Raw genomic sequence first — 25,648 nt, 5'->3', positions numbered from 1 at the left:
AAGTCATCCTAAAGATCCCAGACATAATGCAAGGTCTGTGGGGCACCAGGCCCTGACCCCAGCAGGTAGCATTCAGGCCAAGGGGCAGCAGAGATCAAGAGGCAGAGCCCAGGCTCCCTCAGGGAGCAGGGGATGGGAAGGGAGAGGAGCTGGAACAATTTAGAGGGTATGGGCCGCAGCACCTGGAAAAGAACACGTGGAAAAGGACAGATGGTGTTTTAACTAGAGGCATCCAAAGAGGCTCCCCGGCAGAGGAACAAAGTTCTGTTTGGGACAATGTTGGTTTAATCATCTCCATTCTCCCGCGGACCTGGGCTGCTCCTGTGCTGGGGTGCCCTGGAGACATGGGGCAAAGCAAAGCTGGCCCTCTAGTCCCTCATCCCTTTTCTAGTGCTCATTTGCTGATCCCTAACCTGGGAGGAGAAGTAAGGAAGGAGGGGAAGGGCTAACGGGAAGCCTAATCAGCATAATGCAAATGTTTGCTGAATTGCTGTTCTGCTTTTTACATTTAACTGTTTCGGGAGTCAAGTTGACTCAAAAAACGAGGAGGCACCAGGTGAGAGCATCTCCTTTTCAAGGGTGGACGTGGCATAACTAGTATCATGGAGACTTTTCCTGTTGGGCCTATAAGTCTGCCAAACACGGTTCCCTGCTGACCCTGCCAGCCCACAATCCACTGTTTTAACTCCCCATCTCCCTCCCCGCACCATCAATTTGCCCTTAGTAGGGCCCCTCTGGAGCTCCCCCCACCTCGAGAATTCATTCTGACCACCTTACCCGGGACCGATGTACTGGGTTGTCAAAGTCGGTCCCATCTGGAGCCAGGAGCAGCCAGCCACCGTAAATAGGTTTCGCCTGGAGGAGAAACAAGACAGCAAGTCATCAATGCCTTGGACCAGAGAGCTTCAGCAGTCAAGATGAAGATAAGCACTTACTGAAAACAGAAGTCACCCCTGCTTAGCACACACCAGGCATCTCATTCCCCAGGCCAAGTCTCCAAGAAAGATGTTTGCGAGCAAGAGGCTCCTGAGAGGAACACAAAACCCAGCAGAACTCTGAAAACCTGCAGAGTACACTAACCCCTGAAAAACAGATGCCTCCCTCAAGTTCCTAACAAGCCACTAAGGTCAGGAAACAATGGCATTTTCTTTTGTTTGTTTTTAGCTTTTATTTATTTTTGAGACAGAGAGAGACAGCACAAGTGGGGGAGGGACAGAAAGAGAGGGAAACACAGAATCTGAATCAGGCTCCAGGCTCTGAGCTGTCAGCACAGAACCCGATACGGGGCTTGAACCCATGAACCGTGAGATCATGACCTGAGCCAAAGTCGGATGCTCAACCGACTGAGCCACCAGGCGTCCCAACAATGGCATTTTTAATCACCATGTGTGCTGGGTACTAGGCATATTATGCAAACAACAAAGCCAAAAGGCCTCCTTCTAATGATACGAAACAGGGCCTGGGAGAAGAGACATTGCTTTAGTGACCCCAGGTAGCACTGGCCAAAGATTCACCAACTTCCTGGCTATGTGACATTGGCCTGAAAACTGCTGGGTTTCAATTCCCCCACTCAAAAGGTGATGGTGATGATAACTGCTTCAACACCTCAGGAGACTTATGTGAGGATTGATGAGGTAATGTAAGTAACACAGCACAGGAATATACAATGGTGCAGCCACTGTGTGTGGAAAAGTCTGGCAGTTCCTCAAAGAGTTAAATACAGAATTCCACATGATCCAGAACTCCACTCCTAGCTATATTCACCCAAGGAAACTAGAAGCAAGTGCTAAAATAAAACTTGGACATGAATGTTCATAGCAGCACTACTCATAATTGCCAAAAGGTAGAAACAACCCCAATGCCCACCAACACGTGACTAGATAAACAAAATGTGACCTATCCATACAACAAACTATTAGTAATAAAAGGCCATGAAGTATTGGCACATTCTACAGCAGGGATGAACCCTGAAAATATTATGCTAAGTGAGAGAACACAGACACAAAAGAACACATTGTTTTTTTAAAATATTTTTATTTATTTCTAGGAGAGAGACAGCGTGAGCAGGGGAGGGTCAGAGAGAGAGGGAGACACAGACTCTGAAATAGGCTCCAGGCTCCGAGCTGGCAGTCAGCACAGAGCCCAACGTGGGGCTCAAACCCATGAACCGCGAGATCATGACCTAAGTGAAAGTCGGACGCTTAACCGACTAAGCCACCCAGGCGCCCCAAAAGACCACATTTTGTAGGATTCCATTTACATGAAATATCGAGAATACATAAATCCACAGAAACAGAAGGCAGATTAATGGTTGCCAGAACATGGGGGGAGCAGGAAATGGGAAGCGACTGCTAACAGGTATGGGGTTTCTTTTCTTTTCTTTTTTTTAATGTTTATTTTCTTTGAGAGAGAGAGTGTGAGAGTGTGTGTGTGTGTGTGTCTGTGTGTATACGTACTCGGGTGTGCAAGCAGGAGACAGGCAGAGAGAGAGGGAGACAGAGGATCTGAAGCCGGCTCTGCACTGACACTGGACAGCCTGATGCGGGGCTCGGACTCACGAACCGTGAGATCATGACCTGAGCCAACGTTGGATGCTTAACCAACTGAGCCACCCAGGCGCCCCATTCTGACTCATATGAGGTTTCTTTTTGAGGGTGATGAAAATGTTCTGGAATTAGAAAGTGGAGATGGATGAACAACCTTGTGAATACACTAAAAACTACTGAATTGTGCACTTTAAAACGGTGAATTTCATGTTATGTACATTGTATCTCCAAAGAAACTATGAGAAAAAGCCCACTAGGCACAATGTTTGGCCTATAAATGCATAATAAACATCAGCTCTTCATTTTTTTGTGAAGATTTCCCCCACCCTGAAGACCTTGACACGTAGGAGCTCAACATGAGATAAAAGACCTAGACAGACACAGGGGCTCCACCTCCCTTTTCAGCCATACCCAGCTGGCGAGAAGCAGTTGGAAAAGGCACAACCAAGCCAATATGTCCACTACCCTTTGGGGGGGCAGTAACACAAATTAAATCCCAAACCACTACACCCATGACTAATCTCTGGGAAAGCCTTAGGGGTCCTCTTAATATGCTTTTTATTCAACACTTTCCAAACTGGAGGCCCTGTCACACCAACTCATTTTATAGCTGTGGAATCTGTGACTCAGAGAGGGAAGGTCAATTGCCGCAGGTCACACAGCATTTCAGGGTAAGCCAAGAACCTTCCCCTTTCTTGGCTTCTGCAGGGTCCAAAAGGCCCCCAGGGGAAGCTCTGGCTTTTCCCCATGAAAGTGAACAAAGTAGGAAAGAGGGGCTTCGGGCAAGGGGTATGGAGTGGGCAGAAGAAAGGAAGTGAGGGGCTGGCTTTGATGAAACACAGGAGGTGGGTGCTGGCAGAGGACCAGGGGTTAGAAGGACATAATCCAGGAGGGCCCTGGGGGAGGTAGAATGAAATTCTGCCTCGGAAAGCACAAGCGAAGAGAGTAAGGTCTGTTTTCTTAGCAAACTCCAGCAGCGCCCAGCCATTCCCTAGGCCGGCAAGCACACTCGGCCCCTCTCGCACACCACTCAGGGCTATGCACACACCAGATGGAAGGGTCAGGGCCAGGGGGTGATCCCGGGCCAGGTGACTCCCCGACTTCGCCTCTTGGACTGCAGTTCTCTGACATGTGAAATCAGGAGGTTGGACAACAATCCCGTGTCTCCTACATTTCTATCTGGTTTTGGCTACATGCCACTCACCTACTCTCTGGCTGCAGGGCTTTGCAGTGAACTCCTATTATAGCCACATCTACCTGCACTTTCCCTGAAGGTAGCAGTGGGAGACCGGAGGGACCGGCACACCTCCCCTCAGATCCTGGCCCCACTCCCACCACAACAATCACCAGCACCATTATTCACTCAACACTTCCTCAAGCCTACTGTGCGCTGGCCCCGGGTGCTGTATGCCAGGGAGACTGGCAGCACCTGCCTCGCTGTGCCAGGTCCTTCTTGTACAGACCACCCCAAAGGGGGCCTTGCAGGTGGACAAGCTGTACAGAAAGTGGGAAGGCTGGGCCACTGGAGGGCACAGGGCAGGAAACAAGGACTTCACGGGAAGAGGAAGCCAGGAAGCAGGTAACGTGACATCAGGAGCATCTACCAAGGCAAATCCATAGGGACAGAAAGCAGATTGGTGGCTGCCTAGGGCTCGGGGGGCTGGAAGGACTAGGGAGTGACAGCTAAAGGGTAAAGGGTTTCTTTTTGGGATGATGAAAATGTTCTAAAACTGATTTTGGTGATGGATGCACATCTCTGGGAATATACTACAAATCATCAAACTGTACGCTTCAAATGGGTCAACTGTATGGTATGTGAATTTTATCTCAATAAAGTTGTTAAAAATAATTTCCCAAGGCCCATGTAGGGCAGTGGGGAAGCAGAGATAAATAAGAGGCTGCTCCTACCTTCATAGCTGTACAATCCTAAGTAAATGTGAACCAATGAGTCCTTCCCCCAAACCTTGGGAGGGGCCAAGGAGGGGGCATCACTATGTGAGTTTTCAAGTGACTCTTGCCCCCTACCCCTGGTCATATTTGGGGAAACTTCATTCAAAGACACAAGGACAAAGGTTTAAAAGGGCAATGACCCAGTCCATGGATTTATAGAAAAGCAGCCAGAACGTGCCAGACACAGAGCCTAGAGAAGGAGCCAGAGGCAACAGGCACAGGCTTGACAGGGTAGGGGGTATAACAAGGAGCTCCTAAAAGGGGTGACTTGGAACCTGGTGCTGCATACCATGAACCTCCAGATGTCTACTGTGCAATTCTAGGGTCACCAGGAGACAGGAAGGTACCTGCCACCCTACACTGCCATCCACATGAGCAAACAAGGAGGTGGGGTGGGAACAACTGTGAAGGAGGTGAGGAGCCCTCCACCTCTGCCCCCACAGGAGTGTGGCCTGGGGTGGAGAAGACTCTCTGGGCATAGGCATAGTTAAAGCAAAGGCACAGACGTGGGAACGAGTACGTTTGTGGGGATGGAGAGGAGGAGCCAATCTAACAGCACAAAGCAGCTTATGTGCTCTCTCCTTAAAACTCTCACCCCTTCTTACTGAGAACTTCCAGACTAACTGTTCCGCAAGCCCGAGAGCCACGCACGGGGACACTCCACTCTCTGATCTTCCATCCTGGGTGACCTGCGGTCCTGACTCGGCCACCCTGCCCTCATCACGCAGGCATGGGAAAGGCATCCCAGGAAGGGCCTCTGCTCCTCCCACTACGTCTCGGAGAGCAGACCCAGCCACGTCAGTAGGTCCTTAGTGGCACCAGAGCTGCTCCGGTGAGGCAGCATGCTCCCTCTCAGGCCTCATCTACTTTCCTGGGGCAGGGCCTCTGACGGGCTGGAAGGCAGTCTTTCTGAGAGCCCCTTAATAACCTAAGACACAGATTTTGAAACAGACAACCCAAAAGGAGCTGGCTCAGGGGAGTGAGCTCTAGGAACTCCTTGGTATCCTAGCTTTGATGCTGCTTCCTGGCTGGGGCACAGGGGCTGGGGAAGAGAGGGCAGACGGAAGAAGCAGGTATTTGTTGTTGATACTGAGGACCCAAGATGCGCTGCAAGGACACAAAGGAAGGGCCTGAGTTCTGTTTCAAACAGGCTACCCTGGAGGAAGGAAGCACACTGGTCCAAATCCCGCTGATAGTCACGACAGGAGTGTGTCTACTTGAGCTGTTTCTCTTCTGACAAAACTCAGCCTTCCCTCACAGATCCAGTAAAGCAGAGGCTGCACTTCTGGCTGGTGTCTAGGCAGAGGCTGTTGTTGGTGGTCTGGTGCACTCCTCAACCGAAAGCCCTTTCAAAAGCGGTTACTTAAAACTTGTGCTTCCTGGGAAATAGGTAAGATGTTAATTTTCCCTATTCCTCTTATAAGTAAAACCCTGGCCACTATGTATAATAAAAATTTAAGACTCTACAAGGTGGAGAGAAGGTGGCAAAAAAGGGGGTTGGGGACCCAGAGACCTAAAAATGTGGAGATGTGCGCCCTGGGTTCTCTTTTTGTCTTATTGTCCCAGACCAAGTATTAGAAAAATGAGCAACCTGGAAGTAACAACAGGCACAAACAGAAGCCCCGATAAAAGCAGTTCTCTCTAGCTGAAGAACCAGGGGAGGAAGAACCTGGTAAGACAGAAAATTCTTAGATGGTAACTGCCCTGTTCCAGGCAGACATGACAGGAAGCCTCAGCCCCAGCCCCATGCCAGCAAAGGCTTCCACCCTGCCAACTAAGAGGCGTCCCAGCACCCTTATCAGAAAGGTGTCAGAGAGCCAGGCAGGGAGCTGGGATTTTCACCCCCACCCAGCAGGAACAAGGCCCACTCCCTCACCCTGCTGGGGTGGAGTCAGAGGAAGACATGTGGGGAGCTGAACTCTCACCCCAGTTCTGCAGTAACAAGGAATCTCCCACCTCAGGGGTCAGTGGAGGCCAAGTAGAGAGCCTAGACTTCTACTTATACCTGAATGATGGGAGCACCCCCACCCCCACCCTCATTGGAGAAGTGTCAAAAAAGCCTACTGAAAGACAAGCCTACTGAAAGACATAGTCCACAGTCACCTAAGTCACACAAAAATGTCCAGGCTTCAAATGAAAAACCACCAGCATTCTAAGAACCAGAAAAATCATTAAATGAATAAACAAAGACAATCAACAGTGTCCAACTCTTGATTTTAGCTCAGGTCATGATCTCACGGTTCGTGAGATCGAGCCCTGAGTTGGGCTCTGTGCTGACAGTGTGGAGCCTCCTTAGGATTCTCCCTCTCCCCTTCCCTCTGCCCCTCCTGTGGTCATGCTCACTCACTCTTGCTCTCTCAAAATAAGTAAATAAACTTTAAAAAAACAAAAGAAAGAAAATGATAAGGAAACTTGGATCATCATAAAAGCAAGAAAACAGTAAGCAAAAATACATGTAATTAGGTTTTCCCTCTCTTGAGTTTTCTACATTATGTTTGATGCCTGGAGCAAAAAATTATAACATTGTCTAATGAGGTTCTAAATCATGTAGAGAAAGTATTTAATACAATTACCTACGAAGGGGAAAGAGACATAAAAGAGGTACTACCTGTACTTCAACTGGTAAAATGATACCACCAGTGGACTATGACGAGCTATGTATACATAATGTAATGTATAGAACAACCACTAAAAATCTATACTGAAAAGGATTACCCCATATAAATCATGAAATTTATCATAAAAAGTGAAATTCTAAAAAAAAAAAAAAAACCTGAAAAAGACTGAGAAATAATAAAGAGAACATTCAGGAGTCAAAAAATAATTATGGCCTAACATGTCAACAATTACATTAAATGTAAATGACCTAAATACAACAATTAAAAGAGACTGACAAAGATTTTTTTTAATGACCTAACTATACACTATAAAAAATTCACTGCATATATAATGATACAAACAGGTTGAAAGTAAAAGAATGGAAAAGATACATCTTGCAAATACTAATCAAAGGAGAGCAGAGTCCCTATATTAGTATCAGATCAAAATAAAGAAAATGACCAGAGACAGAAACATGACAAAAGGGTCACTTCAATAAGACAAAGCAATCCTAAATGTATATGCCCCAAATAACAAAACCACAATGTAATGTGAAGCAAAAACTAACGGAACTGAAAGGAGAAGTAAATCCACAATTATAGCTGGAGACTTCAACACTCCTTTCTCAACAACTGACAAAAAAACATTTTTTAAATCAGCAAGAATACAGAAGAAATCAACACCATCAACCAACAGAATCTAATTGACGATTATCAGAAAAATCCACTATACAACAGCAGAATATGTTTTTTTAAGTGCCCACAGAATAGCTACCATGATAGATTACATCCTGGGCCATAAAACAAGCCTCAATAGATTCAAAGAACTGAAATCATAGAGTATGTTCTTTGACCACAGTGAAAGTAACAGGAAATCTCCAAACATCTGGAAGCTAAACAATATACTTTTTTTTAATTGCTTTATTTCTTTTTTTAAATTTTTTTTACAAATAGTTTATTGTCAAATTAGTTTCCACATAACACCCAGTGCTCATCCCCACAAGTGCCCTCCTCCATGCCCATCCCCTCCTCCCCCCCACATCCATCAGTCCTCAGTTTTTGTCAGCATTCAGCAGTCTCTCATGGCTTGCCTCTCTCCCTTTCCCCCACCATTTCCCCCTTTCTTCTCCTCCTTGTTCCTCAGTTAAGTTCCTCCTAATCTTCCTATACGTGCAAACATATGGTATTTGTCCTTCTCTGCCTGACTTATTTCGCTCAGCCTAACACCCTCAAGGTCCATCCATGTTGCTACACATGGCCAGATTTCATTGTTTCTCACTGTCATGTAGTATTCCATGGTATAGATAAACCACATCTTCTTGATCCATTCGTCCGTGGATGGACGCTTAGGCTCTTTCCATGTTTTAGCTATTGTGGAGAGTGCTGCTATGAACATTGGGGTATATGTGCTCCTATGCATCAGCATTTCTGTATCCCTTGGGTAATTTCCTAGCAGTGCTATTGCTGGGTCATAAGGGAGTTCTACTGTTAGTTTCCTGAGAAACCTCCACACTGTTTTCCAGAGGGGCTGTACCAGTTTACATTTCCACCAACAGTGTAGGAGGGTGCCCGTTTCTCCACATCCTCGCCAGCATCTAGAGTTCTCTGATTTGTTCATTTTAGCCACTCTGACTGGTGTGAGGTGGTATCTCAGTGTGGTTTTGATTTGTAATTCCCCGATGAGGAGGGATGCTGAGCATCGTTTCATGTGTCTGTTGGCCATCTGGACGTCCTCTTTGGAGAAGTGTCTGTTCATATCTTCTGCCCATTTCTTCACTGGGTTGTTTGTTTTTCAGGTGTGGAGTTTGGTGAGTTCCTTATAGATTTTGGATATTAACCCTTTATCTGATAGGTCATTTGCAACTATCTTTTCCCATTCCATTGGTTGCCTATTAGTTTTGTGGGTTGTTTCCTTTGCTGTGCAGAAGCTTTTAATCTTGATGAGGTCCCAATCGTTTATTTTTGCTCTTAATTCCCTTGCTTTTGGGGATGTGTCAAGTAAGAAGTTGCTGCGGTGGAGGTCAAGGAGGTTGTTTCCTGCTTTCTCTTCTAGGGTGTTGATAGTTACCTGTCTCACGTTCAGGTCCTTTATCCATTTTGAGTTTATTTTTGTGCATGGTGTGAGAAAATGATCTAGTTTCATTCTTCTGCATGTTGCTGTCCAGTTCTCCCAACACCATCTGTTAAAAAGGCTGTCTTTTTTCCACTGGATATTCTTTCCTGCTTTGTCAAAGATTAGTTGGCTGTATACTTTTGGGTCCACTTCTGAGTTCTCAATTCTGTTCCACTGGTCTATGTGTCTGTTTCTGTGCCAATACCATACTGTCTTGATGATGACAGCTTTGTAGTAGAGGCTAAAGTCTGGGATGGTGATACCTCCTGTTTTGGTTTTATTTTTCAGTATTACTTTGGCTATTCGGGGTCTTTTGTGGTTCCATACAAATTTTAGGATAGTTTGTTCTAGTTTTGAGAAGTATGCTGGTGCAATTTTGATTGGAATTGCATTGAATGTGTAGATTGCTTTGGGTAGTAATGACATCTTAACTATACTTCTTACTAATCCATGAGTCAAGGAAGAAACCTTAAAGAAAAATTTTAAAATTACATACCAAAATTTGTAGGACACAACTAAAACAGTCCTGAGAGGGAATGTTATCACATTAAAATGCTTCCATTAGAAAAAAGGAAAAGTTTCCAATTAATAAGTTCCTACCACAAGAACCTAGAAAAAGAAGTATAAAATATACCCATAGAAAAAAGGAAATGAAGAGCAAAAATAATTAAATTGAAACAGAAAAAAACAGTAAAATCAATGAAACATAGAGCTGGTTCTTTGTTTTTTTAATCTTTTAAATAATTTTTTTACTGTTTTATTTATTTTTGAGAGAGAGAGAGAGAGAGAGAGAGAGAGACTGTATGAGCAGGGGAGGATCGGAGAAAGAGGGAGACACAGAATCCAAAGACAGGCTACAGGCTCTGAGCTGTCAGCACAGAGCCCGACACAGGGCTCGAACCTACGAACCTTGAGATCATGACCTGAGCCAAAGTCAGACACTCAACCGATTGAGCCACCCAGGCACCCCAAGAGCTGGTTCTTTGAAAAGATCAAAAAAATTCACAAACTTCTGGCAAGACTGACAAAGAAAAGGACACAAATTAAAATCAAGAGTGAAATAGGAGATATCACTACAGATCCTACAGACATAAAAAAAAAAACAAACAATGAATATTATGAAAACTCTACAAGCAATAATTTGACAATATGGATGAAATGGACCAATTTCTCAAAATCACAGATAATCTGAATAATCCTCTATTAAGGAAACTGATGTGTAATTGCAAAACTCCCAAAAAAGAAGACTCCCTGGGTGGCTCAGTCAGTTAAGCGTCTGACTGTTGGTTTTGGCTCAGGCCATGATCTCAGTTTGTGGGTCTGAGTTCCACATCAGGCTCTGTGCTGACAGCTCAGAGCCAGGAGCCTGCTTCAGATTCTGTATCTCCCTGTGTCTCTGCCTTCCCTCTGCTCATGCTCTGTCTCTCTCTGTCTCTGAAAACTAAATAAACGTTGAAAAATAAAAAATCTCCCAAAAAATAAATCTCCAGGCTTGGACAGTTTCATTAGAGAATTACCAAGTGTTCAAAAAAGAATTAACACCATAGTCTTTTCCACAAAACAGAAGAGGAAGAAACACTTTCCAATTCATTTTAAGAAGGTAATATTAACCTGATACCAAAATCAGACACATTAATAAAAAACAAACAAAGAAACAACTGTAGACCAAAATCCCTCATGAATATAGATGAATCCAACAAAATACTAGCAAAGAGAATTCAGCAAAAAATTTAAAGAATAATATACCATGACCAAGTGGGATTTATTCCAGGGATACAAGACTGGTTCAATACTTGAAAACTCAGTCAATATAATCCACTATATTAACAGGCTAAAGAAAAACTTTGATCACATCAATTAATGCAGAACAAGCATTTGACAAAATTCAATACCTACTCATGATAGAAGGGAATTTCCTCAACTAACGAAGAGCATCTATAAAAACCTACAGCTAACAGTATACTTAATGGCCAGTGCATTAAGAAAGGGAAATAAAAAGCATATAGATCAGAGAGAAAAAATAAAATGCTTGCATATGACATAATTTTCTATGTAGAAAAACATGGAATGTATTTTTAGAAACTCCTAGAACTAATAAGTGAGTTCAACAAGGATGCAGGATATAAGATCAGTATACAAAAACCGATTGTATTTCTATATACTAACAGCGAATATATGGACATCAAAATTAAAAATATAATACCACTTACAATCACTTAAAATAATGAAATACTTAGGTGTAAATCTAACAAATCATGTATAAGATTTGCGTGCTAAAAACTACACAACACTGATGAAAGAAACCAAAGATTGTAAAAAATGGAAAGACCTATTATGTTCATAGACTGGAAAATTTTAAGATGTCAATTGTCTCCAAATTGATAAACAGAATTAATGCAATTACTAATCAAAAGCTCAGTAAGACTTATAAATATAGACAAGATTATGCTAAAACTTATATGGAAAGTCAAAGAAACTAGTAGAATATTTCTTTAAAAATTAAAAAAGCAGGAGGAATTTATCTACTCAATTACAAGATTTATTATATATCCCCAGTATCAAGACTGTTATATTAGTGGAAGGTGAGACACATAGATCAACAGAAGACAGAACCCAGAAACAGACCCACACAAATATGTCCAACCTAATTTTTGAAAAAGGTGCTAAAGCAACTCAATGGAGGAGAGACAGCCTTTTGACAAACGGTGCTGGATAGAACTAAAGTTCAATCTTCTATAAAAGTTAACTCAAAAAGAAGCACAAACTTAAACTACCAAATTGGACTTCATTAAAATTACAAACTTTCGCTGTGCAAAAGGCCCTACGAGGAGGGTGAAAAGATAACCCACAAAATGGGATAAAAATATTACAAACCACACAGTTAACAAAGGACTAGTATCCAGTATAGTATATAAAGACCACTCAAAACTCAATAGTTAAAAAAAAAAAACAATCTGTTGGGGCCCCTGGGTGGCTCAGTCGATTAAGCATCTGACTCTTGATTTTGGCTCAGGTCATGATCTCAGTTTGTGAGATGGAGCCTGCCTGGGATTCTCTCTCTGCCTCTCCCAAGCCAATACACACACACTCTCTCTCTCTCTCTCTCTCTCTCTCAAAAAATAAACTTTACAAAACAAAACAAACAAACAAAAAAACCCAAAACGATCTGTTTGGAACCACGGGCAATACAGATCTATCAGAATGGCTAAAATTAAAAATAGTGACAATACCAAATGCTGGCAAGAATGTGAAAAGTCTATCACTCACACATTACTGGAGGGAATGTGAAATGGTATAGCCACTATAAAAAAGCTTAGTGGATTCTTAAAAAAAATAAGCATGCAATTACCATGTGATCCAGGAACTGCACATCTGGGTATTTATTCCACAAAAATAAAAATTTGCATTCTCACAAAAACTGTACATTTATGAATGGTTGTAGAAGCTCTATTTGTAATAGCCCAAAACTGTAAGACCAGATTCCTTCCAATGGGTGAATGGGTAATGAAACTGGTACAGAGGCGCCTAGATGGCTTAGTTAGTTTAAAGCATCTGACTCTTGAGTTCAGCTAGGTCTTGATCTCAGGGTCGTATGTTCTAGCCCTGAAAACTGGGCTCCAAGCTGGGCGTGGAGCCTACTTTAAAAAACAAAAACTGATACTTAAACACCATGGAATACTAGTCTGCAATAAAAAGGAACAAACTTAATATATACAATCTGGGTGAATCTTCAGAGAATTATGATGAGTGAAAAAAAAAAATTCTGAAAGGCTACATGTTATATAATTCCATTTACATAAAACTCTTGAAATGTGCAATTTATAGAAATGGAGAACAGATTCATGGCTGCCAGGGGTTAATAGAGAGTGATGGTGGGAGGGCAGGAGGCTTGGCTGTGAGGGACCTGCAGGGATTGAAATGCCCTGCATCTTGACTGCAGCAATGTCAATATCCTGGTTCTGACATTGTATGATAATTTTACAAGATGTTACCACTGGGGAAAACTGCTTAAAGTGTAGGTAGGATAGCTCTGTATTATTGCTTACAATTACACGGGGAAACTACAATTATTCAAAATTAAAAGTTCAATTAAAAATAATAATAAATAAACCTATTACTTCCTGACACTCCCTCTCCCCACATACAGGCATTTAGCACTGGAAAGGGGCCCTCCACAGCCCTGGAGCATGAGGTTCCAGCCATGAAGACCTCTGTAGTCACAGGGTCTTCCCCAGGCCAGGATGCTCCTCCACGGCCCTCAGCTGTGCTGCATGAGCTCCCCTGGCCTTTCCAAGGCTGCTCCCAGAGGCCACACACACCCACATGTATACACCCTCTCGGGCCTATCTACTTGACCATGGCAAGGTTCTTCTGCCCCTTTCCCTCTCACCATCCTCCAGGCAGCTCTGGGTTACATCAGGGACAGCCCAACTATCTTAACTCAGGCCAAGTAGGCAGGCTACAGGCAGGGGAAGATGCAATGTCCCCACCTGCTTTACACAGCATTGTCAAGCTGCCACACTGATGCTTCCCAGAAACACACAGGCCTCTCTGGACACAGTCAACTGATCATAATCAGCTCCAAGGCATCCAGAACATTACATGCTTGGCTCTCAGCAACCACGTGGCCTGTCTGAGGCTAGAAGAGCAGGGAAGTCAGTGATGGATTTCTAACAGGTGGTTAACCTCACTTTTCCTGTACTCAGATTCACCCACCGAGTATACGTGGTGTTGATAAAGGCAGTCAGACACACCACACAATATGGCACCAAAGAGCAAGTACCCAAAACTATGGATAGAAAAACAGGAGTCCCCTCCTCCCAGCCGCTGATAACATCCCATCATCCTGAAGGCCCTCTAGGGTCTGGGGTCCCCTTACTGGCCCCCTCAAAATCCCACACTTCCTTCAAGTACAGGTGCTGACCCAAAGCCAAGTGTTCACTAACTTACTGTGGCTGCTGCTGCCATTAATCCGGGACAGTGCCACCTCCCCCTTCTCTGAACTGCTCAGTTATACTTACCCCTCCTGGGGGGAGGAACATATTCCAGGCCTCTGGGCTAATGCACAGGCAGTTCTCTGTGGGGGGGGGGGGCTCTTTGCCCCATTCTGCTCACCCTCCCAAGTTCCAAATCTCCCAACCCCAAGCCATCCATGTCCCTTCCCTCTTACAACACTTCACCTGTCTGCTCGCTGCAGACAGGAATCTCGTCTCTATCTAGCACAGCAGCCGGTACAAAGTAGGGCTGCGGTGACTGAAAACATAGATATGTGAATGAGTCAGTGGACTCGTTGACTAGTCGCCACCACATAGCCGAGAACTGAGCATTGCTGGTAAGGCCTTCCCAGCCAAGACCTGGGTGAGCTCAGTCCCCACTTATAACTTCCACACACGGAGCTCATCAGTTGGAGCCCCAGGTTGCTCATCGGTTCCGGTTAGCACCAACACTGGGGGACACCCAGCAGGCTGAAGAGCAGGCAGACAGGCTGAGCCTCAAGTGTACTTCTCCCTTCTCTGACCCAATCCCCAGTCTTGCCGCCGTGTGTGCCATGCTGGCAAAGACACAAGGCAGAAACACTGAGGGAAACCTGGCACTCTCCTGGAGCAGCCATGTGGCCATATGTGGTGGGAACCATGGCGTTTCCATGCTCCAGTAACCCCACAGCCAGAAATTAAGCCTAAAGAAATAACACAGAGAAGCAAAAAGTTCCCCCCTCATGATTTAGGAGGAACTCAATGTCCAACAAGGAAACGCCTAAATGAATGCTGATTATCAACTCATGAAAATATTAAACAGGCATTAATTATAAATAACTATGAGGAATTCAAGAAACCCTTGAAAGGATGTGCCCAAAGGATTCCATCAAGCCAGTGCTTCCTGCACAGAGCCAGGTGGCTTTGTGCCATCTGTCTCCTGGTGACCAGCAAGCACCCTCTGAAGGTGTTCAGCAGAATTGTCCCAGGAGCTGCTGTGAAGTTGGAATCGCTCAAGGTGGAATCACTCAAGGTATCAGAGATGAAAACATGACGTGCACACGGTCCCCACCCCAGGGACTCTTGGTCTAGTGAAGGAGGCCAGGCATGTAAACAAGCATCCAAGATAGGATGTAAAAATGCGGCCTATTATTATAAAATGCATAATAAGGACAGAGAAAGACTGGGAGTCAATGAGAAAGCAGCTATTGTGTTGACTGCTGGTGTCTGCTTCTATCGTTTTTTAAGGTAATGCTACCATATAGCACTTACCAGACACTACTTTTTAAAGGGAGGGGAAGAGGTTTGCCTGACTGTGCACACAGTCTGATATTTCTGACACAGCACTAGCAGAGTATTTTCCAAAAAATGGTGGGGGCGGGGGGGAGGGGGTGGCAGAACAGGAAGTGGACCAAGTTAGGGAATCCCTATACTGCACTCTCCACCAATGCCATGACCTAATAGCTCTGGTGACTTAGTGTAAAGACCTTAGCCTGGGAACCAGAAGACCCAAGTTCTAGCCCTAGTTCCAGGACTCAATTGCTGTTGTGGCCCAGGGCAAGACATTACCTCTGTGAATCTCAGCTTCATCATCTACAATAATAGAAAAATACACAGATCTTTTCCATATCACTTTTAAAAAATTTCTATCAGACACTAACACACACTGAGTCACTGAACAATCAATGCCTCAGAGTCAGGCACATACCTCCCAGCACCTACACAGGGCTGTGCCCACAGTTGGCACTCAAATCAAACTGGGCGTGGTGCCTGGGACCAGCAGTGCTCAGTAGAGTGAGCCCCACAGTGGAGGCGGTGAGTGGGGGTCCCAAAACAGTGCGATGGGCAAGACTGCAGAATATCTGAGGCCTGTCCAGAGGGAGGGACCCCAGGACTCCTGACTCTGAGGGTAGGGGTCAAAGCACACAAATTCCCACACAGGCTCTGTCATACCAGACTAAATGCCTGAATTCCAAGCACAGTGACCGTCATCATGAAAGTGCTTCAAGAGGAAAAGTCCCACAGTCCTGAAGACGGATCCACACCTGTGGCAGCCAGTATCCCAGCTTTAGGGAAATTCCTGGGGCAAAGATTTCTCTGGGCCAAATGTGGGGGATGGGGACCTACACTCAAGTGGGTGCTGGGAGGCAAATGGCCCTTGGTAGAGGATTCATTAAAAGATTTATGGGCAGAATGTGTATAAATTACAGTTCATACATCTATAGTTTTGAGGCTGGTTCCTTACTCTGATTTCCTCCTAAAGAGTTTCTGTGGAAATGCTTCCAAACTCCTAGCAAACAGGCTGTTTAACAGTCTGCATTTCGATTCTAAAAGGAGAATGATGCCTGGGTAGCAGCCGTCTGGCCATCTTTATAAGCTTGTAAATCATGGGAGATTTCAAGGTGACCTGTCTTTTCTGAGACATTTAGATGTGAGTCAGTAAAAGGAGAAGGGAGCACCTGTCACGCAGTTTCAGGCCTTAACCTTGCCAAGACCTTACTGTGTCCTATGTGCCCACCTGCCAAGCCCAGGCCAGGGGAGTAAGCACACAACCCTGACCACACCCACTAGGGCCAAAGCCCTCTAGCAAATACAGCTTCTCTTTTAGAATAAGCCTGCCAAGGCCAAGCATCATCAAAGAGGGTAGGATGTTAGCCATCACTATAGACCCCCTGAGAGGCCACACACATGCTTGTCCCCCAAAAGTCCATGTGGTCCAAACTGTGCTGGGACTCCTAAGACTTGTCCATAGAGTCCATGGGGTCCCAAGCTCCAGAGAATACCATGATGCTGCTCTACAGCCTCTCACTTCTGAACCCAAACTACAGTCCTCCATATGGGCACCATGTGCCAGCATGGGCTTCCAGGGCCTGTCATCTGCCTCTAAAGGTCAGCAGAGAACAATCAGCCACCACTAAGATGCTCACAATCGTACTAGAGCCACAGCAAGTGATTCAGAACCCCGGGCTGTGACCAGGGTGAAAACCTGGCCTTCCAGACATCCCTGCAGCCAGGCCCAGGGCCGGGGCATGCACGGCACCTGTAAGAAGTTCATCACTATGGGATGAACCAACCACCCACCACCCTCTGTGGAGCCACCCATACAGCTTGGCCGGGCACCACGGAATGTTAAGGTGTTCTAGGAGTGGACAAAAATGGTGGGGATTTCCTCTGAAAGGATGAGTCTTTTCTTCCTGTGCAAACACGTAAGTGTGACCACCTCGTCCCCATCCCAGAGAAAAATAGAATAAACCTATAATTTACCATTCAAACAGGGATACTTTGTGGAAAGAGTAGAGACCCTATTAATTATACCAGGACATGTGACCCTGGAACTCAAGAGCAATAGTTTACTGACCTTTGGTCCCAAAGGCCAGGACGCAGCACCATCAAAGCAAAGATAACAAAGCCACTGAGAATACCCACAATGAAACAAAGACACAAAAAGTGGAATGAAGGGAAAGGGACTCGGCACCAGGGCAGAGAGAAGCGGTCTGGGAAAGACTTCTGTAAGAAGCGAGCAAAGGACCAACTTCAGGAACTGAAGCCCGGGACAGGAGTCCGGGGAAAGCGGCCAGAGGACGGCCAGCTGGTGTCTGCAGAGACTCAACCTTCCCTCCAGAGGACGCAGCAGAGCCTTACACACATCTGGGCGTGCACGGCGCCTGGCACAGTACTTTGCATCTGGCAGTACTGTGAGAGCACGGGCTCAAGAAGGAGAGAGCACATCCCAAGAAGTCCACGTGGCTCGGTATCATTGGGGCCCACTCCTCCTGCACTACCTCGGAAACCCCAAACCTCTAGACAATCTGCAGAGTCCCGCCATTCAGCCAAATCAGAAGGAGCACAAGGCAGAGGCAAAGACAATAAGTATTTGGTGAAACAACGACCTGACTTTGAAAAGTGTTACTGGGCAGCCCACTGGTTTCGGCACAGAATGCTTCTGCACTGCTGGCCCGTACTTGAGCAGGCTGCACACACAGACATGTGTGGAAGGGTAAGGCCACCACCCTGTCCCTTCAGTGTGCTCAGGGAGACCGGGGGCAACAAGGACAGAGGAGAACGGAGGTGGAATCTGTGGTATTAGCTGCACATGGATAGCAAATATCAAACAGGAAGACAGGAAGGTGGGACATGAAGATGTCAAATAACAGTTTGGTGAGATATGAATTATGAGCACAAACCAAGAATGAGGTGGGGTAGCATCTGCTCTGGGGCACTTCTGTAATGGCTTTAGTGAGGTGTGATACACATGCCATACAACTCACCCATTTAAGAGTGAGTACAATTTTCTTAAAAAGTGAATACGATTCAATGGTTTGTAGTGCATCCATCACAATTTTAGAGCCCCCGATTTTCTCCATCCCCAAAAGAAACCCTGTACTGTTTAGCTATCATTGCCTAAACCCTCCATTCCCCACCCCTGCCCCAGTCCCTGGCAACCACTAATCTACTCTGTGTCTACAGGTTGGCCTCTTCTGGACACTTCACATGACTGCAACAATGTAACACGTGGTCTTTGTGACTGGCTTCCTGTGCCTGCAGGATGTTTTCCAGGTTCCTGCACGCTGTAGTACGTGCTGGTATTTCTCTCCTTTTTATGGCCAAATGATATTCCATTTACAAACATACTGTATTTTGTTATCTATTCATCTGCTGCTGGACACTGGGGTCGCTTCCACCTTTCGGCTGCTGTGAACATTCATTCAGCACAAGTTTGGTGACTGTTTTTCAACCATCTTGAGAGATAAGAGGTAAACACCACTTATCAACATGAAGTCTGGACAAAGCCAAAACAAGGAAAGCAGGCTGAAGGAGGTGCTGGGAAGGGGTTCCTGGGAGGCTCCCGGTCAGCAGACTCGGGGGCAGGCAGCGCGAGCTACACAGACCAAGCTGAAGCTGAAAACATCTCAAAGGAAACAGACATAGGCCTTTCCATATGGATGGGCTGGAAAAGGAAGGGAGGTAAGCAGAGAAGAAAGGGGCAGGGAAAATATTTTCTTTAAAAACAGATGTCATAAAAAATATAGTCATAACAAAGATTGTGGCGTACCTAAAAGATCCGAGCCCATGGGATAAGTCCCTTATTTAACATTAAATACATCAAAATTCTTGTCCAGCCACTGAATCCAAGGGGTAAGACCTGGCTGAGGGGCATTTTAGTCTCAAAGAAAAGAGATCATTTTCCTTGGAGGGAAATTCTGATGGTTGATCCAAACTTCTTCCCAAAACTAAAATTTAAAACTCCCAACTGTGTCACATAAACCTCGGGGGCTTCCAATATTCCCTTGAATCCCCTTCCCATCCACATGCTTCGAGGGCTCAGGACCTGACCATCACTCTGAGACCAAGGAATCCAAACCTCCCTCTCCACCCTGAACTTGTGACCCAAGCTCCACCCCTGTATTCTCAGGGAAAGGGGCAGAGCTGCCTGGCCACTGCCACACCTCCAACTCCTGTGTCCAAAGCTCCCGGTCAGGAACCAGGGTGGGGTCCTAGAAATGACCAAGCACCACTAAGAGAATAGATGAAAAAAGATCAAGGCTGTCTTGCCTTCTGGCCACAAGGCAAATCAGTGATGGAGCCCCAAGGAGAACCACCGGAGCCATCTGTTGGTCCTTGGCTGCCTCTCGCTCCCCACAGCAGAACCCAGCCCTGTCACTAGTCTAGTCTCTACCCTGAAACACTGCAGTCACCTCTGACCCTCCTTTCTGACCCAAGGGCTGCAGAGTACAGCGGGGAAATGTAACAGCACTTCTCCAAGCCTCAGAATCCCGTCTGTGCCGTCACAAGAATATAAGCAGGGCGCCTGGGTGGTTCAGTCAGTTAAGCATCTGAGTCTTGACTTCAGCATAGGTCATGATCTCACGGTTTTTGTGGGAGACCACTTCGGGCTCTGCGCTGACAGCAAGGAGCCTGCCTGGGATTCTCTCTTTCCCCCTCTCTGCTCCTCCCTTGCTCACACATGCATATACGCATGCTCTCTCTCAAAATAAACAAACATTAAAAAAAAAAAACATAACCTGCCCCACACTCTTCACGTTGAGTCCCTACCACATGCCGTTTACCCACACTTCATTTATTATTGAGAGCCTTTGGTGGCAGGATGTAAGGGTGACTCAGTCCTGGAACGTGCTGCTGCTAGAGAGGGCAGACACTGGTCTCCGGTGGTCCCCTTATCACCTTCTCCCTTTGCACATCTGATGCCTCACTCCCAGGGCTGCCTCAGACCCCTGCCCAGATTCTCCACGGGCATCAGCTCTGTCATGGCAGGGGTCCTCACGACCACTCCTATCACAGCCTTCTAACAAATGGTCCACTAGAGCTAGACCAGTGATTTTCAAAGTGTGGCAGTCATTTCCCCTGGGTGGCTCAGTGGGTTACGCGTCCAACTTCAGCTCAAGTCACGATCTCACGGTTTGTGAGTTCAAGCCCTGCGTCAGGCACTGAACTGACAGCTCAGAGCCTGGAGCCTGCTTCAGATTCTGTCTCCCTCTCTCTCTCAAAATAATAAACATTAAAAAATATAATAATCAAGAGCATAAATAAAGGGTTCCCGACACAGAAAGTGTGAGAACTACTAACCAAGCCACTGCAGCAAATCCTCGGGTCAGTGACTAGCCCATCCTACCTCCACAACAGCCCTGCTTCCCTAAGTGCCCCGCTCAGTGTCACCCTGGCCTGATTACACTTCTCTGGCTCTCTGTCAGCCTAAACACAAATAAGCCTTCAGGTCCATCCCCTAGGTGCCACTAAGACACCTGTCCCCTCAACAGCACTACCTTAAAAGGCTGCATCTCCCACACGCCAGGCAGGGAAACCCTCCTCTCAGCAAGGCAAACCTCCGCCAAGGAGAGGAGGCCTGGGGAAGGGGCTGGGCGCCACAGAGGCAACACCTATGGTGGGTCTTCTCCCCCAGACGCCAGCCACCAAGGGAGGGGGGGGGGCTGAGGCGCCAGGTGACCAAGCACCTTGAGTGTGTCTCAGGAATCCCATACGTACTGCACATACACCATACTTCCGCTCTTCTGTACACAAACATCTTACTCCATTTGAAAATGTTTTTTAAGGTTATTTATTTTGAGAGAGTGTGTGTGTCCATGTGGGAGGGACAGTGGAGAGAGAGAGAGAGAGAGAGAGAGAGAGAGAGAGAGAAGAATTCCACGCAGGCTCCACACTGTCACCCACGCGGGGCTTGATCCCACAAACTGAGATCATGACCTGAGCCAAAATCAGGAGCCGGAGGCTTAACTGATGGAGCCCTCCAGGAGCCCTCTATTAGAAAACAGGAATGCGGGGGTTAGAGAAAATCAGCGGTTTTCATTGAAGACAATGGGAGGCCCACGGCGGAGCACGGGCTGGGGTGGAACCTAGGGTAGGGATGGCATCACAAGTGGCACCACCGGCTCCTCCTAGCTCTCACATGTGAGTTCTGGGTCCCATTTCAAGGGGCTCTGTGCTCTACTACTAAAGAAATGGTTTGAAAACTAAGAACAGAGTAGTGAAGAGGCCAGATAAGCTCTCTTCCCTCTAATTACCCCAACATCCTTTGGAGGCCCAATAGCTACCACTGGAGTACCCCAGTGTCTCCCCACATCGCCCGGCCTGCAACTTCCATACCCCCTCAGCCCCCCTCCCACCAGTATTAAAGCTCCAACTTAGCTCCTTCCTGACAGCTCCACTAATCTTTAGGTTAGGCGAAAAGGAAAGGAAGGAGAGACTGAAGCTCAAAGCAGCTCACCCACCCCTGTGCATGGGCACAGCCACCACCTGGAAGCCTCATACCATGCCTGCAACCCTGAGGGCTGCCCTGTACCCCAATTCCCCACGCTGCACTCCTACAGCTGAGGAACACTGGGCTTTGAGCAGCACCACACATACGGTCCTACCACCCAGCAGTCTGCAGTGCTGGCGTCTGGCTTGATGTACTGATCCAAAGCACAGCAGAATTACCAGGGGACACAGCAATTCCACCCCTCGGTCTTTAACCAGAAGAACAAAAAGTAGATGTCCAAACGAAATGTATACTGAATGTTCACAGCAGCACTATTCACGACAGCCAAAACATGGAAAGAGCCCAAACATCCATCTACAGATGAACAGATAATCTGAATGTGCTAGGCCCATGTACCGGAATATTATTCGGCCATAAAGAAACAATGAGGTACTGATTCATGCGATCATATGGATTGAGTCCAAAAACATGCTAAGTGCAAGAAGCCAGAGAAAACACTACACACATGTTATAGGATTCCATTTTGATGTAATTTCCAAAACAGGTAAATCCATAAAGACAGAAAGCAGACTGGTGGTTGCTGGAAACTGGGGGTGGGGAGTAATAGTTATGGGTATTCTTTAGAGTTGATGAAATGTTTTAAACTATAGAGTGGTAGGGGAGCCTGGTGGCTCCGTTGGTTAAGCATCCGACTTCGGCTCAGGTCATGATCTCGTGGTTCGCGAGTTCGAGCCCCGCGTCAGGCTCTGTGCGGACAGCCAGGGGCCTGGAGCCTGCTTTGGATTCTGTGTCTCCCTCTATCTCTCTGCTCCTCCCCCTCACATGCGCTCTCACTCGTGCTCGCTCTCTCTCAAAAATAAACATTAAAAAATTTTTTTTAAAAACCTACAGAATGGTAATGTTAACACATTACAAATGTGCTGAATGCAACCCAATTGTACACTTCAAAATGGTTGATTTCATGTTATGTGAATTTCACCTCAAAAAACAAAAACCCCAAACAAAACCTGCACAGAGAGGGTAAAGGAACGCAGCGGATGGCCTGCTCTCTGTGCTCGCCCCTACACACACACAGACACACACACACACACCCCCCACCCACCCACCCACCAAGCCCGGCCCAGGCTCAGGGCTCCTCCCAGGATTGCAGCAGCTGTAGGAAGAGGGAGAAAGTGACATTTTAAAAAGCCTCTTCCCTGTTCAGTCTTGACAAGGAGCCCATGGCCGCGGGATTTTTGGAACATGACGCCATTTGTGGCAAAGGGAGGAATGCTACAGATTGCGTGGGGACACATTTCTGGGGCTTTGCAGGCAAGAGTCACACCCTCTCCCTTAAAAAGCAGCACTTCCCATTAAGAAACAGGTAGGACAGGAAATTGTGATGGGAAGGAAAAAAGAGGACAGGAAATCTAAATAAGTTCAGCCCTAGCCTCATCCTCCAACCCCACCCTTCCCAGCAGGCACACACGGCCAGAAACCCAACATCCAGAAGGCCCACCTGACCCCACTCAGGTCAGCATGGGAAAGAGTGGGAGGAGGAGGCCCTGCGTCACACTGTCTGGGTTTGCATCCCAGCTCCACCACTTAACTGTATTGCCCTTGGGCGAGTGACGCGACCTCTTTCCAGCTCAGGTTTCTTATCTCTCTCTACTTCATAAGGCGACTGTGAATATAAATGAGTTAACCGTGGCCTGGCACACAGCAATTACTGTTAGCAACAAATGCCACGCCTCCACAACAAATAATTCCAGGACATGTCAACTGCTCCTTCAATTTAACTACAGGAAAACCTCCACATCACAGGAAGCCACATGGCCACACTGCTTGTTCCAGCTTCTCCAAAGGGGACCCCTAAGCATACAGGGTTCCAACGAAGGAAGGGAGATGGAGGGACGCAGAGATGGCATTAGCCTGTTAGAAGAGCTTGTTTGCAGGCTCTTACAAGGGACCATTTCTACTTGTTTAGACCCTATAGCAGGGTCCCCACACCAGAAGGTGCCCTCCCTGGAGGTGTGCAGATCTGTAGAGCCTGGGGACAGGGGAAGGAGACTGGAAGAACCCACCAGCTGGCTGAGGTGAGTCAACACTGGTGACCAAAGGGCCAGGCCTGCCCTGGCCAGATCTCCAATCCACTGCCCATCCACCTGGGCAGACCTGGGCTGCCCCCTACCCTCTGGCTGTTTCACCAGGCCCAGGGGCACAAGGACTTTCAAGTGTCCCAGCGACAATAGCAAGACAGTGGCTTCTCTTAATCCTCTCCTACCTTGTTGATGACAACTCAGGACACTTCCATGCAAAGTGACTTCTGAAATCAGGATGTGCCACTGCCATTTGTGGCACCTGCACTTGGTACTTCTCTGAGCCTGGCAGGGGCTGGCCACTGCCCTCTAGAGCAGCCCACGTCCTCTAAGAGTAAGTCTCCAGCTAATGGCACCTGGCCCCTTCACTTTCTATCCTCTACAGATTCTTAAAACCTTTGCACTTAAACATGTTCTGAAAATCAACCACACACAAGCAAACTGACTGTGGCCTTTCTAATCCCAAGGGGCTAACGGGAGGAAGTTGCCAGGGCGGCGCCAAGCAGCTCAGCAGGAGAGGAGGCAGCCTGGCCCTCTGTTCTGTGGCCGTGGGGGTAGGTGAGAAACCCAGCTGGAGGGTAGTGGTTCCCCAACATCATGGAGCCAGGTCCCCTCTATGGGTCTATGTTTGGGAAAATGAACCAATTTCCTGAGCGCCCCCCACGTACCCAAGCATTCACAAATTAGGCACTTATGATGACTTGCACCACCTTCTGGTATTAATATCACAGGCAACCAAGACATGGGTATTATATAGCCCCAGGTTTTCAGAGGAAGGACACAGACACTTAAACTCTGAGAAACCTGCTCAATCAGGATGAACACGGAGCCAGGATGGGAACCCAAATTTGAGCTGAGAGCCCCCACTGTCAACCACTCCATTCCCTTACGTGAGCACATTTAATAAAAAGTGGGACTGTGTCAGATTTCTAGGTCAGAGCAGGTCCCTGAGCAGAAGGCACACGAACATCCTAATCCCAAGGAGTCCTGAGGCTCCCCGCACCCCAGGTCGCCTACCAGCCTGCGTAGAGAAGCTCTGGGTGTGGCACCTGGAGCCCCAGGAGACGTGGACTCTTTCTGTGGTTCAACAGAGAGTCCCAGAAGTTGCTCCCCCTTCCTCTGGCCTTTTTAGCTACCAGCCAGGGCCCACAGGAGGTAAAACACTGCGTCTCAGAGGGTGCCATAGAGGCTCCCTAGGTCCATCTGTTAAAACTAGTGCTTTAGGACCTACAGGGACCAAGGACACAAGATTTCCTGATTCTGAATTCCTCGGGGGGAAAAACAGTGCTTCCTGTTCAGGGCTGTGCCGAAGGTGTGGTCACTGCCACAGATCAGCAGCCTACTGAGGGACATGGACCACCCCAAGGCTGAGAAGAATTGAGGACCTGCACGGTGATCTGTGAAATGTCCTGCACCACTGCCTTCCCCACATGCACCCCCATGAACCCCAGCAACTAAGGAATCCAAGTCTGGGCAAGGCCCTGTTTCTGATAGTAAAGGTTAACACTTTATCAAACACAGGGAGGTCAAAGAGAACTTTGGAAAAACCCACAATGGCCTTCCTGTGACCTAGGCAGGTCACTGAACTGGGTCTCAGTGGCTCCATCTGCTAGTTGAGGATGACCTCTCACCTGAATTACGGGGGGGGGGGGGGGG

At 46.9% G+C, this 25,648-nt stretch overlaps 1 protein-coding gene across 1 annotated transcript in view; it reads right to left on the bottom strand.

Annotated features, from left to right (window-relative positions):
- Nucleotides 1–25,648, bottom strand: part of LOC120228725 (myosin phosphatase Rho interacting protein) — a 152,185-nt gene that overhangs the window by 117,070 nt on the left and 9,467 nt on the right. Inside the window, 1 exon segment of the mRNA XM_039227278.1 lies at nt 778–855. Within this exon segment, the coding sequence (XP_039083209.1) occupies nt 778–855 (78 nt within the window).

Source organism: Hyaena hyaena, unplaced genomic scaffold, assembly GCF_003009895.1.
Source record: "Hyaena hyaena isolate Hyena2069 unplaced genomic scaffold, ASM300989v1 scaffold_27, whole genome shotgun sequence".
Classification (NCBI taxonomy): domain Eukaryota; kingdom Metazoa; phylum Chordata; class Mammalia; order Carnivora; family Hyaenidae; genus Hyaena; species Hyaena hyaena.
This window is presented reverse-complemented; position numbering and strand designations above follow the sequence as displayed.